General features: G+C 46.4%; 1 protein-coding gene across 1 annotated transcript in view; it reads right to left on the bottom strand.

Annotated features, from left to right (window-relative positions):
* Nucleotides 1-20195, bottom strand: part of MARCO (macrophage receptor with collagenous structure) — a 34628-nt gene extending 14433 nt beyond the window's left edge. Inside the window, exons 1-6 of the mRNA XM_015409499.1 lie at nt 20081-20195; nt 18489-18590; nt 14039-14239; nt 6237-6290; nt 5901-5963; nt 1332-1421 (exon numbers count right to left, since the gene is read on the bottom strand). Of these exons, the coding sequence (XP_015264985.1) occupies nt 1332-1421; nt 5901-5963; nt 6237-6290; nt 14039-14239; nt 18489-18590; nt 20081-20195 (625 nt within the window). The remainder of the gene's footprint in view (nt 1-1331; nt 1422-5900; nt 5964-6236; nt 6291-14038; nt 14240-18488; nt 18591-20080) is intronic.
* Nucleotides 20196-20566: the final 371 nt, after the last annotated feature.

Genomic DNA, 20566 nt, shown 5'->3' with positions numbered 1-20566 from the left:
GGCTTACAAACTCCTTTCCCTTCCCCTCCCCACAACAGACACCCTGTGAGGTGGGTGGGGCTGAGAGAACTCTGACACAAACTGCTCTTTTTCAAGGACAGCTGTGCCAGAGCTTGTGACTGACCCAAGGTCACATCAGCAGGTGCAAGTGGAGGAGTGGGGAATCAAACCTGGTTCTCCCAGATTAGAGTCCGCACACTTAACCACTACACCAAACTGGCTCCGACAGCTCCGACAGGAGCTCAGATCTTCATGCATGCGCATAACATTCTGCTGCCCAGTGGCTGTTAGGAAACCCTTGGCTAGAAACAGGAACCTCTTGCTCTGTACTCTATTATCCTAAGGCACCAGAGAGCATGGGTGAGGAAGTTCTCTGGGCTTCAGTATCCTCTCAGGCTCCAGAGTGACCCCATGAACTCAAGTGACCCATTGGCTCCCCATGACCTAACAGAGATTTCAAATATTTTAGTTCAGGCTTGGTCCCTGCCTGGGCAGCTGTCAGTCTTGGCTGCCTCTTCCCACTAATAATGACTCTTGTTCCTGTATTGTGGTCCACAATTAACTACTCCAGCGCTTTCAGCTTTTCAGACAGTGGCATCGTGTTACTCAATGAACTGCACAGTCATCTGTTCTAGCTTGCAGCCCCTTGTATTTCCTAGTTCTCATGTTCTGTGTGTGACAACGGCCTTCTACAACAGGAGTCTTTTCAGACATGGGGCTGTATCTATAATGTGCAGTGTTTGATTTGCTTACAGTTTGTCTTTCTCCTCCTCTGTCTATGGAAGTTGTTCTTAAATGTGAGCTGTGACCTGGAAGGTCCTGCCGCTTCCTCACACTTTTTTGGGGGGTGGGTCATAAGGTTTAAACTCCCAAGCCAGTAAAGGAGACCCTGTCATCCCCCTCACTAGTAGTAAAAAGGGGGTGAAGTTGCCACAGTCTCTTCTCCCCCTCTTCTTTGCCCCCATTCATTCCCAGGAGCTTGACTCTGCTACCAGCGGTGCAGGAGGCAATGGGCATGGTTTGAAAACCAAAGCTCCAAGGTCACCAGAGGCCTGGGCTAAGTTACGCGGGAAAAGGATATTTTGGCAGGCACAGCTTTTCATCCAGAGGCAAGGGAAGCTGCACTTTCTACTTTCCCATTCATCATGGAGCTGATGTAAAGTCATCGTGTCCTGTGGCTTGCACAACAGAAACAGGACAGGGGGGGGGGGATTCTGAACATCCAATGAGGTTTTCATCTCTAATTCAAATCAAAGATTTGCTGGAAAGGCAGTGATCTTACAAAGTACTTAAAACCTTTTGCACAATACAAAGCTCTTGGCAAATCATACCTTGAGATCCCTTTTCTCCTATTTCTCCTTTTGTTCCTGGTTCACCTTTTGGTCCAGTAAGCACAAGATGACTTGCATTTCCATTTTCACCTGGAATAAAGGTAAAGGTAAAGGTTCCCTTGCTCGAAAGCCAGTCGAGTCCGACTCTAGGGTTGCGGGTTTCAAAGCCGAAGAGCCAGCGCTGTCCGAAGACGTTTCCGTGGTCATGTGGCCGGCATCACTAAACACCAAGGCGCACGGAACACTGTTACCTTCCCACCGAAGTGGTACCTATTTATCTACTTGCAATCTCTTGCTTTCGAACTGCTAGGTTGGCAGGATCACCTGGAATACATGGATGAAAAACTGTGCATTTACTGCACACCATGGTTGCCATCCTGATATCATAGGGTATTCTGATTGACTTCTTTTGGAGCTAGTCGGATAGGTGGCATGAAAACTGTGGACTTGAGAAGGCTCTGGCCAAGTACATCTCTCCTTATATATAATTGAATAGTGGGTGCCAAAGTTCTAATTCTAAAATGCACTCCCTTAGTGTATGGCTGATGGCACTGCTCCTCAGCATATATCGCCACCAATCAGAAGGCAAAGCCCGGGTCCCGCCCACACCACAACTGCTGCGACAACCTGGTCTTTTGCATATGGAAGCTGATTGGACTTCACTCCATTCCACACCTCAAACTCCCCCCCCCGCAAGGCAGTTGGAATGTCAGTTGCATATGGAATCTGCTGTATTCTGGTGGTGTGCAGGTCCCAGATTCATGTTTTAAAAGCAGACTGACACTGTTTGCCCAAAGCCAAAGCACTCTCCCAGAGCCTCTTTCTAGATCCCGTTGTATTTATTTCCACAACGGGCCTTATTTCTAGTTCTATAATGATTACAGTTGCCATAGGACATCCTGTGCTGATTCTTCCTCACATTTGCACTTTTGGATTGGGGGAACAGGCTTGCTTGAGACAAATCCACAGACCATCTACTAAACCTTCTCCTTTGTTTGTGTATAACTCCTTTCAACAACAAAGGGTAGAAACTGCTTTGGGGGGTTAGAAAGGTGATAGATAAATATGGCAAGTAAGGAAGCAAATCTCAGTATGCCTAGGGCCTCCATCTTTGGGTTGGGAAATTCCTGGAGTTTTGAGGATGGAGCCCGGGAAGGGTGGAGTTTGGGAAGGGGCCCCAGTTGGGTATGATGCTGCACGGTCCACCCTCCAAAATTGCCAGTGTCTCTCTGGGGGAAATGATCTCTGTAGCTTGGGGGTCAGTTGTAATTGCAGGAGATGTTCAGGTCCCACCTGGAGGTTGGCAAACCTAATGCACAGACAGACACACCTCCCTCCAGGACCAGCTGTGGATTTTCTACTGCAGGGTAAGCTCCATTTCACAATGACTTCACTCCGGTGTTGAACCTGTATCTGGCCCAAATCCAGGCTTTCCTTCCATGTTTTGAGAGATCTTTTTATTTGGTAAACATGTACCCACCTGACATGTATATCTAGTTCAATGTCTATATGGCACATTTTAAAAGGCATCTGGCTGGCCATTGTTGAAAATGTGTATGTATACACAAGAATCAGAGATACGTGGATATCTGTGCATTTGTTATGTGGGGACAAACTTTAAGACACAGTGCCTCTGAATGCCAGTCACTGTAGGGAGGCAAAAATAAAGGAAAGCTTGTAGGCTTTCTGGGGGCATCTGGTTAGTCACTATGCCAAACACGATGCTGGACTAGATGGACCAATGGTCTGACTCAGACCTATTATGGTCTTACATTCACAAAAGGAAGCAGATTTCTTCAAGGAACACAAATTCAGGTACCAAATGGACTGGTGTAAATCAGGGTTATTGCCATGCTGCAATTACTCTGAAATTGTGGAAGGGCAACATAAAAAAGCATATTCATGGATATTTACTTAATTTAATTATTTCATTTATTTAAGCCATTTCCACCCTTTATTGTTGAAAGGAGTTACATACTTCATTGATATAATATAGGTCCCAGTCACACGCGTGAGATAATGCGCGGGGGAAGCGAGGCTATTTACCCCAGAGGAAATTGACCCACAGTTGCGTGATCACACAGTTCTTTGAAGCTGCGGGCATAGCCCGCCACTGCGTGATCAAACTCAATTGTGGGTGAGTCGGGGGGTTTTTTTTGTGCAGTTTGGTTTCGATTTGCTTAAACGGAGGAGCAATGAATCACATCTCCACACTGAGGGCTTCCTACAGCAGTATGCAATGATGCACATACTGGGAAAGGGAAAAAAAACAACGGCACGCAGTCGGGATAGCCCGATCAGAACATCCTGACGCCATTAGAGCGACACAGGGGAAAGTCCATCTGTGGGCCGTAGCAACTCATTTGATACTGGACTTTCCCCGGTATTTTTTAACTCTGCTTCTTCAGCGGAGCTAGACGGCTTGCCGACGAGTGTGGGATGCTTGCCAGATGTTCCCGTGTGATCGTGTCCTAAAAATCCTTCCGGCATTCGTGCCTATCGCGCGGCTACTTCTGCGTGTGATAAGGACCATAATTAATTTATGCCCTTCCTTTTTCCCCAATGGAGACCCATCATAACAACTGTGTGAGATAGGTTAGGCTGAGAGAGTGCAGCTGGCCCAAGGTCACTCAGTGAGCTGCCGTGGCAAGCACGGGGATTCAAACCCAGGTCAGATACAAGTCCAGGTGCAAGTCCAGATACAAATTAACCACTACACCTTACTGGCTCTCTATTTAAATGTGTAGCATGCTAGTGGTAAGTAGTGTGATGCTTAGCCAGTGAAGGGAAAGTGCATTACTCAACAGACCTTGGTCTCCTTTGGTTCCCTTGGTTCCTGCTGTTCCTAAAATGAAAGCACAGGAACACTGTTAACAAAAAGATATGACAAGGGAGGTGGAACATCCCGTGCCTTTTAGCTTCCGTTACTGCATTTTATTTATCTGAAACATTCCAGCTTTGCTGCTTTTTATGAATATCTATAAAGAAGCTTTTAAAAAGTAAACATCAGTGCAGCAATAAAGACATCGAAAGCCAATTCAAATAACACCACCAATGGGATAAAAGATCAGCGGGAAGGAAATTCAACCAGCGGCAGAGTACTAGCACAGATAAAGTCTAGGAATATGACAGGACTTAAATGTAATAATAAAATGTAAAGAAAATGGCAAGTTTAGAATAGCAACCAGTTAAATTATAAAATAGACATTTCACCCTTTTCTCCCTTGACACCCGGAGGTCCTCTCATTCCTGGAATTCCTAAAATGTAAATACAAACAATAAGATTCTACTTCTGTGCACAACTACCTCTGATGAAAGGCCAGTGGACTGAGAGAGCAATCCTGAACAGGTCTTCTCTGAATCCTGCTCCCAAAAAAGTGTTCTTTGGTCCATTTCTAAGCAGAGTTGTTCCCTTCAAAGTCCACTGAGTTCAAAGGACTTAGAAGAGTGTAACTTTGCTTAGGATCACATTGTCATTTACAGTGGAACAATGAGTAAATATACGTAGGATTGGACTGCATATGTTCCTATACAAGAACACTTGCTGGAGATCAGTAAAGAGGTGCAGACACATAAAGAAATATCTAGAATCCTGCAAGGAAATGTGTTCAGGATGGAGAAGCTGCAGTGGAGAAGAGGTGGGCCAGGGAAGTATCTGTTAACTGAGAAGAGCAGTTCCATAAATCAACTAAAAATTCAGAGTGAGGGGTGCATGGAAGATTTCCTTGTTTATTTTCACTTTAATAAGGCTACCATAATCCCTATTGATTGCTCCTTTTATTTAAAAGTAATGCATACCACATATAGGATGAGGGTCACAAGGCAGCTACATCTACCACAAAGACACAGACACATCAGTGACTTTAGGAAATTCCTGCTAGAGACTCAGCATAAATCAGGGGTGTCAAAAATGCGGCCCAGGGGCCGGATCAGGCCCCTGGAGGGCTTTCATCAGGCCCACAGTGGAACTGGCCATCTCCTGCTTCCAGTTCTGCTGCTGCTGCTGCTGCTGCTGCTGCTGCTGCATCATAGCTTGCTTCACCAGACTCTCTTAATCACTCAGCCATTTCATGTTTTAATCTGGGTCCTAGACTCAGAACTCTGAGCTTGAAATTTCTGTGGTGAATGTCAATAAATCAAAAGTAGGTTTGCAGTATACAGAGCTAATGTTTAAGCATGTTTTTATTTTAAGTTAAAAAACATATTCGTGTTTGTGTCCTTTATAAAGTTTATATCTCCACTACCTGGCATTACATTTTATGACACACATGGCCCGGCCCAACAAGGTCTCGTTTATGTCAGATCCGGCCCCCATAACAAATGAGTTCGACACCCCTGGCATAAATAATACATAATGCTTGGCATGCTGTAGCTCACATTCTCTATCCAATTTCAGTAAAATTATTGGGGATTTTCTAAGTGGGCAGATCTATAATGTCAGAGAAACAAATTACCATTGTCGCCTTTTGGTCCTGGATGTCCAACACCTGAAATACCAAATGCATTTGTTTTAAAAATCAGCTGAGTTCTGTTCAAAACAATTCAACACTCTCTCTGTGTCTTGCTTACCCTTTGGTCCTGGATCCCCTTTGCTTCCTTTTAGACTGGGCTCTCCTTTTTCACCTTTGTCTCCTGAAAAAATGGCCAGAAATGTATTTGGCTGTTTAGAAGGTACAATTATTGTCAAGGTTGTAGCTCTGTCCTTAATTTGACTTGAGAAATTAACGTTAGCCATTTTTGTGGATTTTATTCAACCTTATTGGTCTTCTGACCTAGCCATGTTATCAGCTGCATATTGTCATCACCCTGAATTTGATATAGTTATCAGTTTTTCACGGTTTGGGGTATGGCTCCCAATATATTTCTGTATCTTTTAATGAACAGCCAACATGAATGAAAACTAACCTTTTTTGCCTTGGTCACCTTTTATTCCTGGAACTCCTCTTTCTCCTTTGGCACCTAAACATGGAAAAAATAAACACTCAGTGATGATTTAATTTTACTGAGTGTTGAAAGGCAGAAAATGAAAACAGAGTGGCCTCTCTAAATCCTGGTTTGCCTGGTTGTACCTTTAGAAGCTCAGACACAGCCTGAGTTCTAACCTATAGTTAGTGTAAGCCAATGATATCCAAACAGAGCTTTGGAATCAATTCACATTCAAGATTGTTTCCCTTCTAAATTATAGCATGAAAGACGGCACTGCCTATGTATCCTTTTTTTAAAACCACATATAACCTGAGAACCACATATAACCAATCATATACTATGTCAAGTGAAGGCCCCTATGTGAGGTTAGATTCCGTATTTTTGCCTCCACAGCTATGTTTGTACCTTATATTTTAGTGGAATTATTACTCTTTCTTCAACGATATTTGAAATGACCCGTGTAAACTCTGCCTGTCTTGATTGACAGATATTTTCTGTCAGATCTTGAATTAAGAATAATATCTCTGAATCGGAGACCCAAAGCAGTGACATCATAATCCCCTCTTCCATTTTATCCTCACAACCTGGTGAGGAAGGATAGACCGCAAGACAGTGACTGGCCCCTCATCACCTAGCGAGCTTCCGTGGTAGAGTGGAGATCCCAACCTGAGTCTCCCAATCCAGCCACTACAACATGCTAGATCCAATGGTAGAGCAGCTAAATTAACCAATCCAACTGTGTTGCTCTTAAAGGAATTAGGGTCAGCGCAATGCAAGAAAAGATGAAAGGAGTGGAATATATACCCACCTGGAGGTCCTGGAATACCTTTGCCTTCAAATTGTTCTAAAACAGATAATGATATCAGTTGAAAATGCTCAGAACTTTAAAAAAACCCACCAATGGTAAAACAAATCTGCAGTACAAACAAAGCCTTAGTCTTCTGCAAAAATGCTTAGTTTTTCTCCAAGGAGAATAAACCCTGTGCTGAATTCCAATAACATATGTAGCTCACCATATGTACCTATGCAGCACCTTCATTTAGACCAGCAAGGTCTCCTGGCTGTCGTTACCTCTGTTTGGGTGGTGGTTCCATCTTCCTCTGCTTGGTCTCAGACTTTTTCGCTGGCTGCCTCATCCCTGAGGAACAATCTGCCTGATGTTGCCAAACACCCCCTCCCCTCTTTCTGGCTTTCAGAAGCCACTGTGAAGCAAAGCTTTTTAAGGCAGCTTTCTGATGGCTCTTGAAAGTTTTCATGATTTTAACGTTTGGCTGCCAATTTGCTTGATGTATTAGTGGGTTTATTTTTGCTGCTATGATTTGATTTGGTCTTAGCTTCTTATAGTAAAGGTAAAGGTTCCCTTGCTCGAAAGCCAGTCGAATCCGACTCTAGGGGTGCTCATCTCCGTTTCAAAGCCAAAGAGCTGTCCGAAGACGTTTTTTTCGGGGTCATGTGGCCGGCATGACTAAACACCAAGGCGCACGGAATGCTGTTACCTTCCCACCGAAGTGGTCCCTATTTATCTACTTGCAATTTCTTGCTTTCAAACTGCTAGGTTGGCAGGAGCTGGAACTAGAGACGGGAACTCACTCCGTCATGCGGCACCCGGGTCTCAAACTGCTGAACTACCGACCTTCCACAGCCTGCAGTTCAGCATCTTAACCACTTGAGCTACCGCAGCTCCCCAACTTATAACTTCTTATAAGTTGCCTTAAATCCCTATTGTAAGAAATGTGGGATAGAAGATTTTTAAATTAAAAAAGAAGCTGCTTCGCTAGAGCCGAAGCTTGAAGATGCCCTGCTGTTGGTAAACACGGCTAAACCTGAGCAATGGAGAGCAGAGACAAGGGATTTTGCCCAACAGACTCAGGACAGAAGCAGGATGGACTCATTATAATTAATGGACAAGAGATCATTATCACACTACGATGCTAGAGCCCTCAGTGTACACTTTAAACCTATAGTGGTGCTGGAGAGCCCAGGTTAACCGAATCTCATCAGATCATGGAATCTAAGCAGGGTCAGCCCTGGATAATGGTTGGATGGGAGACTCCCCCCAAAGAGGTCCAGGGTTACTACACAGACACAGGCAATGGCAAACCACCTCTGTTTGACTCTTGCTTTGACAGAAACAGGATCACTCCTCTGGGGGTGCATACTCCGCCTCTCTATTTTTTCTAAGTAGGTTTGAAGGGTTTAGTATTTGAGACAGGCGACAGTGGGACAAACGGCAGTTCGGTAGGTGCATGCTTAAGCCTGTGCATTTACCTTGCAACCAAAAGCCATCATCTCCCTTTTCTAGAGGCTAACAAATGAGTAATATGCAGTATGCTGATCAAAGGATACATCCTGTTGAGGCAGATGACTGGGCCTCTACGGCATGTCTGCACAATTCTTTTGGCCTTCTGTGGCCAAGGATATGCAGTACTTAAGCTGAACCCGTGAGATGTGTCAAAGGACTTCCAGGTGCCCAGCCCCCATGCTCCGCTCTCCCCCTTACCAATTATCCAGGTCCCCTTCAACCGGATCACAAGGGACTTTGTGGGTCCACTACCCTGAATACCCCAAGGTGCCCTGTACCTGTTGGTACTGATGGACTACACCACCCAGTACCTCAAGGCTATCCCTCTGTGGAACATGAAGAGTGCTGTCATAGGCCAGATGTTGATGGGCTTGCCCTCTGAGATCCTGACAGACTGGGGGACCCTGCTTTACAGAAACCTGATGTAGCAGACATGCCGTCTCCTCCAGATCTGTCAGATATTTACATCTGTGCATCACCCTCAAATGGATGACCTTGTTGAGTGACTCAACCAGATGATGGCCATGCTCTGCAGGCTGGCACATGACTGACCAAATGCCTGGGACCTTGACGTAGACCTTCTGATATTTACCCTCTGCGAGACCCCCTTTGAGCTTCTTTCTGAATGGGTCCCATAGGGAATCCTTGGCCTGGTGGGTGAGAAGTGGGTAACCGAGCCCACCACTGCCAGGTCACCCCCAGGACAGAATATGCAGCAGTTGAGGGAATAGCTTGAGCAGGCCCAAGATGAAACCCATTGGAACCTTGAGAAAGCATGAGTACAAAAACAGCGCTATGACTGGGGCACACAAGAATGGGCATTTTGTGCAGGAGATGAGGTACTGGTGGACTGGGGAACCATGGCAAGGCCCCTTTTCTGTCATCTTGGAACTTCTCATGTACAAAGTCCCACCCAGTGGCAGAGGAAATAGCTCCACGTCTATGACCTCAAGGAATGGTGAGCAAATCAGAAGATCAACCCCTTTCTCCTTGCTGTGATCCCTGGAGAGCTACCAGATGGGGGATGACCTGGGGAGGAGCATCATGGGATATGTCAAGACTGGACCTTGATCCAGAGCTAACAGCTACCCAGTGGAAAGACATCCAGCAATTCCTAGATCAGGTCCTGGGGGTCTTCTCCAACCAACTGGGGTGGATCACCCTGGCATCACACCACATTGTCACACCCCTGAGGACAGTAGTCTGGGCCCCATGGTGGCCCATCCCACAGAAGCAGTGGAGAGCAGTAGAGTGGGAAGTAAGCAATATGCTGTGTATGGGGGTAGCTGAGCCTTCACAGAGTGCATGGAGGATCCCATCGTCTTAGTACCTAAACTGGACCGCAGCCTACACTTCTATGTAGACTGCCAGGAGGTCAATAAGGTAACCAAATTCGATGCCTACCCTATGCCACAGGTCAATCTCCTGAAAGACTGGCTAGGGACAGTGCAATACCTCTCTGCACTGGACCTCACTAAGGGCTATTGGCAGGTCCAATGCACCTAGCCGACAAAGACAAGATGGCTTTCACCACACTGCAAGGCTTATTCCACTTCTGCGTAATGCCCTTCAGGCTTTGTGGGGCCATGGCCATGCCTCACATCCTGTGCCTGCTTCACCATGGCCTATACTGACCATATTATTGTGTACAGCCCTAACTGGCCCACACATGTCCATCATCTCCACCAAGTTCTGCAGGCCTTAGCCAGCACATGGTTAAGGGCCAACTCCAAGAAAATCCATATCGGCTTCCAAGAACTTTGGTACCTGGGCTTTCTGGTGGACTGAGGCCAGCTGCAACCTATCCCAGACAAAGCGACAACCTTGAAGCAAAGCCCCCATCCAGCAAAAAAAATGTCAGATGCAACGTTTTCTTGGGCTGGTGGGGTACTACAGCAAGTTCGTGCCCCAGTTTGCCACCTTGGTCTGTCCCCTAATAGAAAGCCTGAGGAAGGACAAGCTCAACATGATCTGATGAGACCCCCCCCCCATGCAAGGTGCCTTTTATGCCTTCAGAACCAGTCTGTCCTGCAGTCCCATACTCTGAAACCTGGACTTTGACTGCCCCTTAATACTTTAAATTGATGCCTTAGGCAGAGGGCTGGAGGCAGTCCTGTCACAGGACATAGATGGGCAGGAACACCCTACCCAGTTCATTAGCTGTAAGCTGCAAGCAGCAGAACAGAGATACGCATGGTAGAAAAGGAAGCGGCCTTCAAGAGGGCAGTAGGGGCATGCCAGTACTATCTGGGAAATAACCTCTTCATGCTAGTGGTGGACCATGTAGGCCCCAGAGGCCCGTTCTCCACCGCCAGCAGATTGGGCCCCGGGGGGAACCCCACCTCGACGTGCATGTCACCAGGAAGTGACGCGACGCCGCCGGGCACGCTGGCCACGGTCATCCGAGGGAAAACTCTATGGTACCCAGCGTCGTCACATCACTTCCGGGTGACGTGCATGCGCACTCCAATCGCCAGCCGGGAGTCCCCCGCTGCAGCTCAAAAACCACTTGGCAACCCTAGGACCATGCCCCCAGCTAAGGATGGCCCACATGGAAGAGCATAACCCCCATATCCTTAGGTGGTATCTCTCTTTGCTTCCTTTTAGTTTCGTGACCAAACTTTGACTGGACAGAATCACCTCAACACAGACTACATGTCCAGGGTCTTCAAGGGTACCACTCCAGCTGACCGGCCACAGGGTGTATGTATCTGGACCTGGCACAGGCATGCCTGGACTCAGCAGGGCCACTGGAGGAGGAGATCCCACCCAATCACCTGGCTCCAATAGTGGGGGCTACCCCCCACCCAGGACAGCCATGATGCCCAACAGAAGACCCACCAGGCCAACTTACCCCAACCACAGGGGGACAAGGTGGTGAAGCAGAGGACAGGATGAAAGGAGCTGCCAAAGGCCAGCTGGAGCCAGTAGAGGATTGGAGCAGCAGTGGCGCACAGCCCACAAGTGCCAGAGGCTGGTGGAAGCCGCCAGAAGCCAGGGGAGGTGGCAGCACACAGCCCAGAAGCTCTGGAGGCCAGCAGGTGCTAGTGGAGGCTGGGAGAGGTGGCAGCACAGGGCTGGGCCATGCAGGCCACCGATGGGAACCAGAGGCAGCTGCAGGAGGTGGCAGCACTCAGCCTGACAACCTGAGAGGCCAGCGAGAGGTGGCAGAAGTTGGGAGGCAGGACAGAAAGCTCAGAGGCACAGGGGGCCCCACCCAATCCATTCCACCCGGGATGGGCATGGCCCACACCAAGGGCTGGGATAGCCCAGGGTGGGACCATCCACCTCAGGCAGACAGGGCCAGGTCAATGGGCCAGGCCCAGCCATGACAAGCAGGGCCCAGCTTCCCTGGAGGGGAAGGGGGGATGAAGACATGGTGCGATGCAGGAGGTATAAAGGAAACTTGGGCAGTCAGGTTGGGGAGGAGAGCAACAGCTAAGTGCCTGAGCTTTGGCAGAGGTCACTCTGGCTGGAAAGAGGAGGACTGAGGTGAACTTAACCCCCTCCCCTCCATTTCTGAGGCATGATGAGCATCCCACCAAAGTCCAAGACGGCAGATGGCAGTTTTCCCCAGATCAAACAGGTGGGGCATGATAGTCATTAATGAATTCTTATCCTCATACATTCTCTCACACCTACTGACTCCTTTCACTTAAAGGCTCAGATTATAGAATGCATTCATAACTTGTACAATAAAACTGAAGGGCTAATTGCCAGCCAGCAGAGAAGCTATTATGATGGACTTGATAATTTCTGATGCTTCTTGGTCTTACCTTTGTATTGTATGTATATGTACTGAATTTTTATCTTTATCCCCCTCTTTGAAACAGAGAAATAATTCCTGTTCTTTGTGTAATCCACGTCATGTGTGTAACATGGGACAGGAAAGCTATGAAGCTGTCTATTCAAATATTCAAAACGGTGTTTTGTCAAGCCCTGCTAAGCAAGGCATCACATGTTAATCTAAGGGGTTTGCATTATCTTCTCCATGTACTCCATCTTGTCTAGACACCCAGATTTCCCACGACAGGGGAAAATTTGAGGGGAAAGGGTATCAGTGTTGATGGAAGGTTGGATTAGAAATAGGAAAGAGGTATTGATTTCTGCACTAACAATTCTGTATGGTACTTTTCGACTATAAGTCTCATGCCGGTATTTAGCCTTAGATGGAGTTTACCACCCACTTTGGGCTGCATTCCCAAGCAACCCGACTCCAAGAAGACCCAGTCCTGGAGTGCCAGGGGCTGCTACCAGCCTCACACCGTCTGCAGGCTCTTGGACTCTCTCTTCAAAGTTCTTCTCAACTTTCCCTTATGGTACTTGTTGACTATCAGTCTTGTGCTGGTATTTAGCCTTAGTTGGAGTTTACCACCCACTTTGGGCTACATTCCCAAGCATCCCGACTCCGAGAAGACCCGGTCCCGGTGTACCAGGGGTCGCTAACAGCCTCATACCGTCTGAGGGCTAAATACCGGCATGATACCAATAGTCGACAAGTACCATAAGGGAAAGTTGAAAAGAACTTTGTAGAGAAAGTTCAAGAGCCCGTGGACGGTGTGAGGCCTGTAGTGTCTCCCAGCATGCTGGGACCGGGTCTTCTCGGAGCTGGGTTGCTTGGGAATGTAGAAGAAGAAGAAGAGATTGGATCTATATCCCGCCCTTCACTACCCAAAGGTGTCTCAGAGCGGCTTACAAATTCCTTTCCCTTCCCCTCCCCACAACAGACACCCTGTGAGGTAGGTGGGGCTGAGAGAACTCTTGACAGAAACTGCCCTTTTTCAAGAACAGCTGTGCCAGAGTTATGGCTTGCCCAAGGTCATCCAGCCAGGTGCAAGTGGAGGAGTGGGGGATCAAACCCGGTTCTCCCAGATTAGAGTCCGCGCACTTAACCACTACACCAAACTGGCTCTCAAAGCCCAAAGCAGGTGGTGAACTCCATCTAAGGCTAAATACCGGCACTAAGAATTCTGTAGCCAGCTGAAATGTAGGCTGATCAAACCAGCAAGACTAAAACTTCACTGCATCATGAGGGATATCAACTCTTTTACCTGACCTGCAAAGCCTTGCCAGGAGAGGCACGTGATTGTGAATTGGACAGTCACCGCTGAACCATCCTGACCTAAATATTTGTCATCTGGATACAGAAATGCAAATGCTGCCATTGTATTTACAGTCCTCCTAAGTGAATTTACTCCCAACCTGGCTAGCCCAGGCTAGCCCAATCTCATCAGAGCTTGGAAGCTAAGCAGGGTCAGCCCTGGCTAGTATTTGGATGGGAGACCTCCACGGAAGTCCAGGACTGTGACACAGAGGCAGGCAATGGCAAATGACCTCTGAACGTCTCTTGCCTTGGAAGCCCTACAGGGTCAACATAAGTCAGCTGTGACTTGATGGCAACAACACCAAAATGTTTTTAATAGGCCTGTTATAAAGGTGGGAAAACATTATACAGCAAGCAGGTGAAGTAAAGACCTACCTGTAACATTGCCAATTTTCAGTTGCAATTGTTGGTTGCTCAGCTTGATTGTGTGGATTTCGTCCTTTAAATTTCTGATCCAGCTTCCTTCCGCCTTCTGGTAGCTTGTTTCCCCAAAAGTCTTCACCTGTTCAGTTTCATTGGGACAGTGATTCTTCCATTTTTCTGTTATGTCATCTAGCTGTTTGGCAATCTTATGGACTGTCAAGATTGAAGACAAGAATTCATGAAATAAATTAAATTGATATTCACCCACCACCTGTTTCTTCTAAGAGCTATTATCCAAATGTACTGATTTTCCAGTGTTATTTTAGATTTTCTATCGAGCTCTGTGGTAATGCAATCTAGAAGAAGAAGAAGAAGAAGAAGAAGAAGAAGAAGAAGAAGAAGAAGAAGAAGAAGAAGATGATGGTGATGATGATGACGGGGGAGGAGATTGGATTTCTACCCCGCCCTTCACTACCCAAAGGAGTCTCAGAGAAATCCACCCCAGAAATATTTCTACTGATTTTATTAGTAAGGTCAAGAAAAGGAGACATGTGTGATTTGAGTCGCCTGAAAGCACAGCAGAAACTAGAACCTTTGAAGCAAGACAGTGAGAAGGAGCCTCCCACCAGCCTATGGAGCTTTCCTCCAATTTAAGGTTGCGGTCATATGGAGCAGTAGCCACGCTACTGAGACGGATGATAAGCGGATTTTCTGGGCGCGATCACAGTGCCACATCTGGGAAGCGTAGAGCTCCCATGGCGAACCCGGGGCTTCCCTCCGAAGATGCGCAGTTAAAAACTAGTACCTCTGAGGTACTAGTTTCCGGTAACTGCGGGGCAAGGGCGGGCATCTGATAGCGTTTCCGGTGGCATCCGGTGCCCGCCCATGTCCCTTCGCGAAAAGGTGTGTCCCCCCCACCCCACCCCGGGGTTCCCTTCCCAGCAGCGCCGTTCTCTTCTAGCGCAATGACACCTTCCTGGGATGAGCAACGCCGGCATCACCTCCTGGGCAAGGCACGAGTACCGGGGGCAAGGGGGGCATGACGACGACGCGGGGACTCAAGGGAAAGGTCATGGAGCAGGCAGAGGGTTCGTGGGTGGGGGTGGGGTACGACATGCAAAAAGGTTTTTTTTCAAGTCTCCATGGGATGCGCACAAGCACCCAACGACGCATGCGCACACTTCAGTTTAAAACCAAAACACAGCCCCGTTTGCCACGCCGCACCGCTTCTTTGCCGTGTCGTGTGATTGGCACCTCCCCCATAACCACGGGACCTCGACGAGACCTCGAGGGGACGTCTGATCACGCAACCGCACGTTATTTTGCACCGGGGCAAACAGCCATGCTCCCCCCCCCGTATTTTCCTGCCCGTGTGACTGGGGCCTAAGTTGCTCTTCATCCAATGAAAGAGCGACTTAAGTTGGAAGACACCTGGATAGCCCAGGCTAGTCTGACCTTGTCAGGTCTCAGAAGCTAAGCAGGGTTGGCCCTGGTCAGCATGTGGAAGGGAGACCATCAAAGACCACCAGGGCTGTGATGCAGAAACAGGCAATGGCAAACCACCTTTGAGTGTTCCTTGCCTTGCAAACCCTGTGGGGGTCACCATAAGTCATCCGTGACTCGATGGCTAAAGGAAAAAGCTTCAAACTAGAGCCAAAGGGAAAGGTGGAGGGGTTAAATATTTAAATAAATAAAACTTTGCTCAGTAGAGTGGTCAAAGAGGTGCAGGATCCTGACCTCACTCCAGCATCCCCTAGTGGAGTGAATGATACAATGGCCAGTGATGTGATGACATCACTACCAGTTACACACCTGGAAATGATGTCATGAGGCTGGGAGTTACCATTGGGGTGAGTCTCTGCCCGCCAGTCTCTTGAGGACTGGCAAGCTTAACTCCTTTCCAACACATGTTAGCTGTTTTGAGAAAGGAGTTGCCATAGTATGACTGATATGACCAATCCCATGCCGCTGCTACCTGCTAGTCAAGTTTGAAGGATAGTGATTGTGTGATCAGGCACTGCTAGCCTCTAGAGCATGTTGATGTAGACATGGGAGGCAACCACTCTGTCAGCTCCCTCAGAATCATAGAGTTGGAAGGGACCTCCAGGGTCATCTAGTCCAACCCCCTGCATAATGCAGGAAATTCACAAATACCTTCCCCCACACGCACACCCCAAGTGACCCCTGCTCCATGCCCAGAAGATGACAAAAGACCTCCAGAATCCCCAGGCAAACTGCTTCCTCTGCATACCACAAGTCCTGTGGGAGTAGGCACACTGCAGCAGATCCCATACCATGATTTATCTGCTTCATTTATACCCCACCTTCCTCCACAACAAGGTTCTAAAGTGACTTACATGGTTCTCTCCTTCATTTTATCCTCACAACAACCCTGTGAGGTGCATTAGGCTGAAAGTGTGTGACTGGCCACCCAACAACCTTCTATGGCAGAGTGGAGATTTGAACCTGAGCCTCTCAGATCCTCGTCTGAGGTTCTAGCGATCACATGGCACTGGCTGTCATTATGCATAAGGTACGCATAAGGTATCACGTTCCTGGGATCCCAGTTCACCACAGACTGTGACAGCAGCCATGAAATTAAAAGACTCCTGCTCCTTGGGAGGAAAGCGATGGCGAACCTAAACAGCATGATAAAAAGTAGAGACATCACCCTGCCAACAGAAGTCCGCATGGTCAAAGCAATGGTATTCCCAGTAGTCATGTATGGCTGCATGAGTTGGACTATAAGGAAGGCCAAGCGCCAAAGAATAGATTCTTTTGAACTATGGTGCTGGAGAAGACTCTTGAGAGTCCCTTGGACTGCAAGAAGATCAAATCAGTCAATCCTAAAAGAAATCAACCCTGACTGTTCCCTGGAAGGCCAGATAATGAAACTGAAGCTCAAATACTTTGGCCACCCAATGAGAAGGGAGCACTCACTGGAGAAGACCCTGATGCTGGGAAAGATTGAAGGTCAAAGAAGACGGGGACGGCAAAGGATGAGATGGTTAGACAGTGTCATTGATGCAAGGAACATGAAGTTGAGCCAACTTCAGAGGACGGTGGAAGGCAGGAAGGCCTGGTGTGATCTGGTCCATGGAGGCGCAAAGAGTCGGACTCGACTGTGTGACTGAACAACAACTGAACAACAACAAATGCTCCTGAGCTCAGTGGTGAACCATCAAGAGCTAAGAAGTCAATGCTGCAGATGAACGTATCAACTGACCCTTAGTCTTCTGGTTCCATAAGTGTTTACAGTGTTCCAAACGCTTTTTGGAAAAACGGGTTTGCCCAGACTTGTTCCATTTGGTCTCCCAAAGTAACTCTTTTGTAGCATTCACGGAACATCAGGATATTTTTTTTTAAGTCACTAATATCATGTAGTAGAGGAAACATTTTAAAAACGTACCCAGGCTGTCATTGTCCTTGTGAAAACAGATGTGTCTCACATTTGGCTGAATGAGAAAGCTTCTGGGGAACAGTTTAGGAGGCAAGAGTTATTTATTTGTACCATGGGAATTTGTCCTCAGTGAATCCTTTATTTTCTGGGGGTTTTTTTTGCCATCCACAATATGTTTTAGATTTTATTACACTTGTGAAGCATCATGTTAACATGTACAGGGGTTTCGTTTGGACATGTGCAAGTATTTATACTGCAACCCTTCCTGAGACTTTAGGGTAGTTGTGGTTGAGAACCATCCCCACCCCACCCCCAAAGATATAAACATATTTGTTCATAAGTTGCTGTAGATTTTCCGGGCTGTGTGGCCGTGGTCTTGGCATTGTAGGACCTGATGTTTCGCCAGTAGCTGTGACTGGCATCCTCAGAGGTTTAACACAGAAAGATGGAGTACTCTCTGTGTCAAGATGAGAAGAAAAATGGTAGGCAGCAGTGTTCCATCTAAGCTGAGTTAGGGTGAGCTAGCTCACAGTTTTTTTAGCCTCCGGCTCACACATTTTTGTCTCAGCTCAGGAAGGATGGCTCCAGAGCAAACTAATGTATGCAGTAGCCAAATCACAACTTTAATGTCAGTAGCTCACAAAGTAGATTTTTTGCTCTCAAGACTCCACAGCTTAGAGGGAACATTGGTAGGCAGGTAATTTATACCTACTCCAGAAAGTGGGGTAGGGCTGAGTCATTATCTTGTAGGAGTTCCCCAGTCTATGAACATGCTAATTCGACAACATATATTTGTTCATAGTCTAAAATACAGCAATCAATTGAGAATTGGTTCCTGGAAGCCAGATTTATCTGCAATGCCTCCCTGGGAGAAAGTGGGTTTACCCTTCTGACACAAATGTCTCTCCCCCCCCCCCCAATATGTCATCCCTGGTAGTGGCATGTGCCAAACTCTCCCTTTCTTCCTAAGCATTTTAACTGAGCTAGATTTACAAACAAGATACTGAAAAAGTTCTGTGCAGTTTGATCCAGGACAGTTAGATAACATTTAAGACAGATTACCTGTATAAGCCAATATTCCGAAGCCTGCAGTGAGCATAATCAGGTACACCATAACCATAATCCACGTGCAGCTTTTGGAACACTTTTTCTGGCTTTTTGGTTCTAAGTTTTGTGGGAGAAATTAAACAAATAGGTAATGGAGATATGTCATTTCTGAATGATCAGTGTACAGGGTGTGATATATTGTTCTTTCGGACCCAACTGTGTGACTGAATAACAACAACAACAACAAAAGGCTACAATCTTGTGCACAGTTATTTTGGAGAAAATGCCACTGGATTAGGTCCTAATGATTTCTTCTGCAAAGCAAGAAAGGGAACAACCCTAAGCAGGTCTTCTCAGAAGTAAGTACCATGTTATTTAGTGAGACTTACTCACTGGGAAGTGGCCTTAGGACTGCGACCCTTCCTGAGACTTTGCTCAGTAGCAAGGCTACTTTTCCCAGAGCAAGAGAGTCATAAGATCCAATGCACTAAAATCAGTGACATACTTGTGAGTCAACATGAATGTTATCAATTTGTATGGGTTAACAGCACTCTTGGGTAGGCAAGGGTATGATATTCTGCTTCTTTAAAATATTTGAAAACTGTGCTTTATTTCCAGATAACGATCTACTGTTTCCTCCTTGTTTTCTGGATCTACAGAGAAGTCACAGACCCCTATACATGTTTACTTGGAACCTTGTTCTGTGGTAGTCAAATGAGTGCATTCAGCACATAGTGTACTAATGGCTTAAGATCCCTTGTTTTGGAGTTGTTTCACGCCCTCATTTTTCTGTGAGGTGAGTAAAAAGAATATGGGTGGCTTTTCAGTGGATTTGGGTGCATCAAACTAATTATGGGAATGCATCAAACTATTTCTGGGAATGCTCCAACATTCCACAGCATTGACTCATCATTTTCTGAAAGACTTTTCTGTTGTGGAAAAACAGTATAGAAGTATATTAAGTAAATGAATGGGGTAAACTCAATCTAGACACATGCTGAGCAATGCACAAGACTGAATTAATGCGACAATTTCATGTTAACATTAGCACGAAACCAAAGCATCCCTTGATTTGTCCATTGTGTTGGATCTACAAACAGAGCCACTTACCACCTAAGCCTTGTTTACTAGAGACATCAGGTTTATCTTGGAATGCAAGAAAAAGTAATTCCTGATTATATTGTAATGGCGCATCTGCCTGAAGGTATGAATATCTGAATTTTAAAAAGTGTGTCTTGCATCTGCTGTGAATGGGGTACACACATTTCCTTGGTCACTTTTCTGGCAACATATAGAAAAGTAATGTCTCAGAAAGGTCTGGGTCTCTGTTTTGCTAGATAAAAACAGATTGATACATATACATGCCACTCTCCATTCATCTAATACACATAGATTTGTATAGAACTTCTGAATGTACAATGAGCCTTCTATTAGTCACTGAAATAGCATGATATTCCACTGTATTTCTTTTGATAATTATTGAAATAAGACAGTGCCATGTGATGCAACAAAATCAAATTAAACCTTTCCAATGAAAAGTGTTCTAACGTTTCACTAGTGATCTCTCCCACATCGTCTATCATTATCAGTCAGTGAAAATACTTTACCACTTATTTCAAATGCTGTAATTTCAGATGACGCAAACTTCATCTTCTCTGTATGAGTTAATGTTCTGGAGTCACTGAAGAGCCCGTCTTCATTCAAACAAGCTTGGTTATCCATGCTCAAATTTTAACTGATAGGTAAAGGCGCTGAAGAAGGGGGGGTTCTTGATTTAATTACTGAATATGCATGAAGATAGGTGTTTCCTATTGGCTAGGCAGAGTTTTGTACTAGCCTCGTGGGGGGAGAAACTCTGAGATGGCATATTTAGCACTTCCTCCCCAAACGTCTAACTAGCCAATGTCTTGCTCTTAATGCATGAAGTGAAGCAACACAAACAAGACTCCTATTTTCTAAGTGGATTTCTGTTGGTTGTATGGATGCTTCTTATCTACCTATTCATTTTTATCCTCCAAGGAGTTCATAGTGGCAAACGTGGTTTTTCTGACCTCATTTTATTCTCACAACAACCCTGTGAAATAGGTTAGACA

Source organism: Gekko japonicus, unplaced genomic scaffold, assembly GCF_001447785.1.
Source record: "Gekko japonicus isolate JY-2015 unplaced genomic scaffold, Gekko_japonicus_V1.1 scaffold986, whole genome shotgun sequence".
In the NCBI taxonomy this organism is placed as follows: domain Eukaryota; kingdom Metazoa; phylum Chordata; class Lepidosauria; order Squamata; family Gekkonidae; genus Gekko; species Gekko japonicus.
Note: the sequence above shows the minus strand (reverse complement) of the source record. Positions and strands in the feature narration are given on the sequence as shown.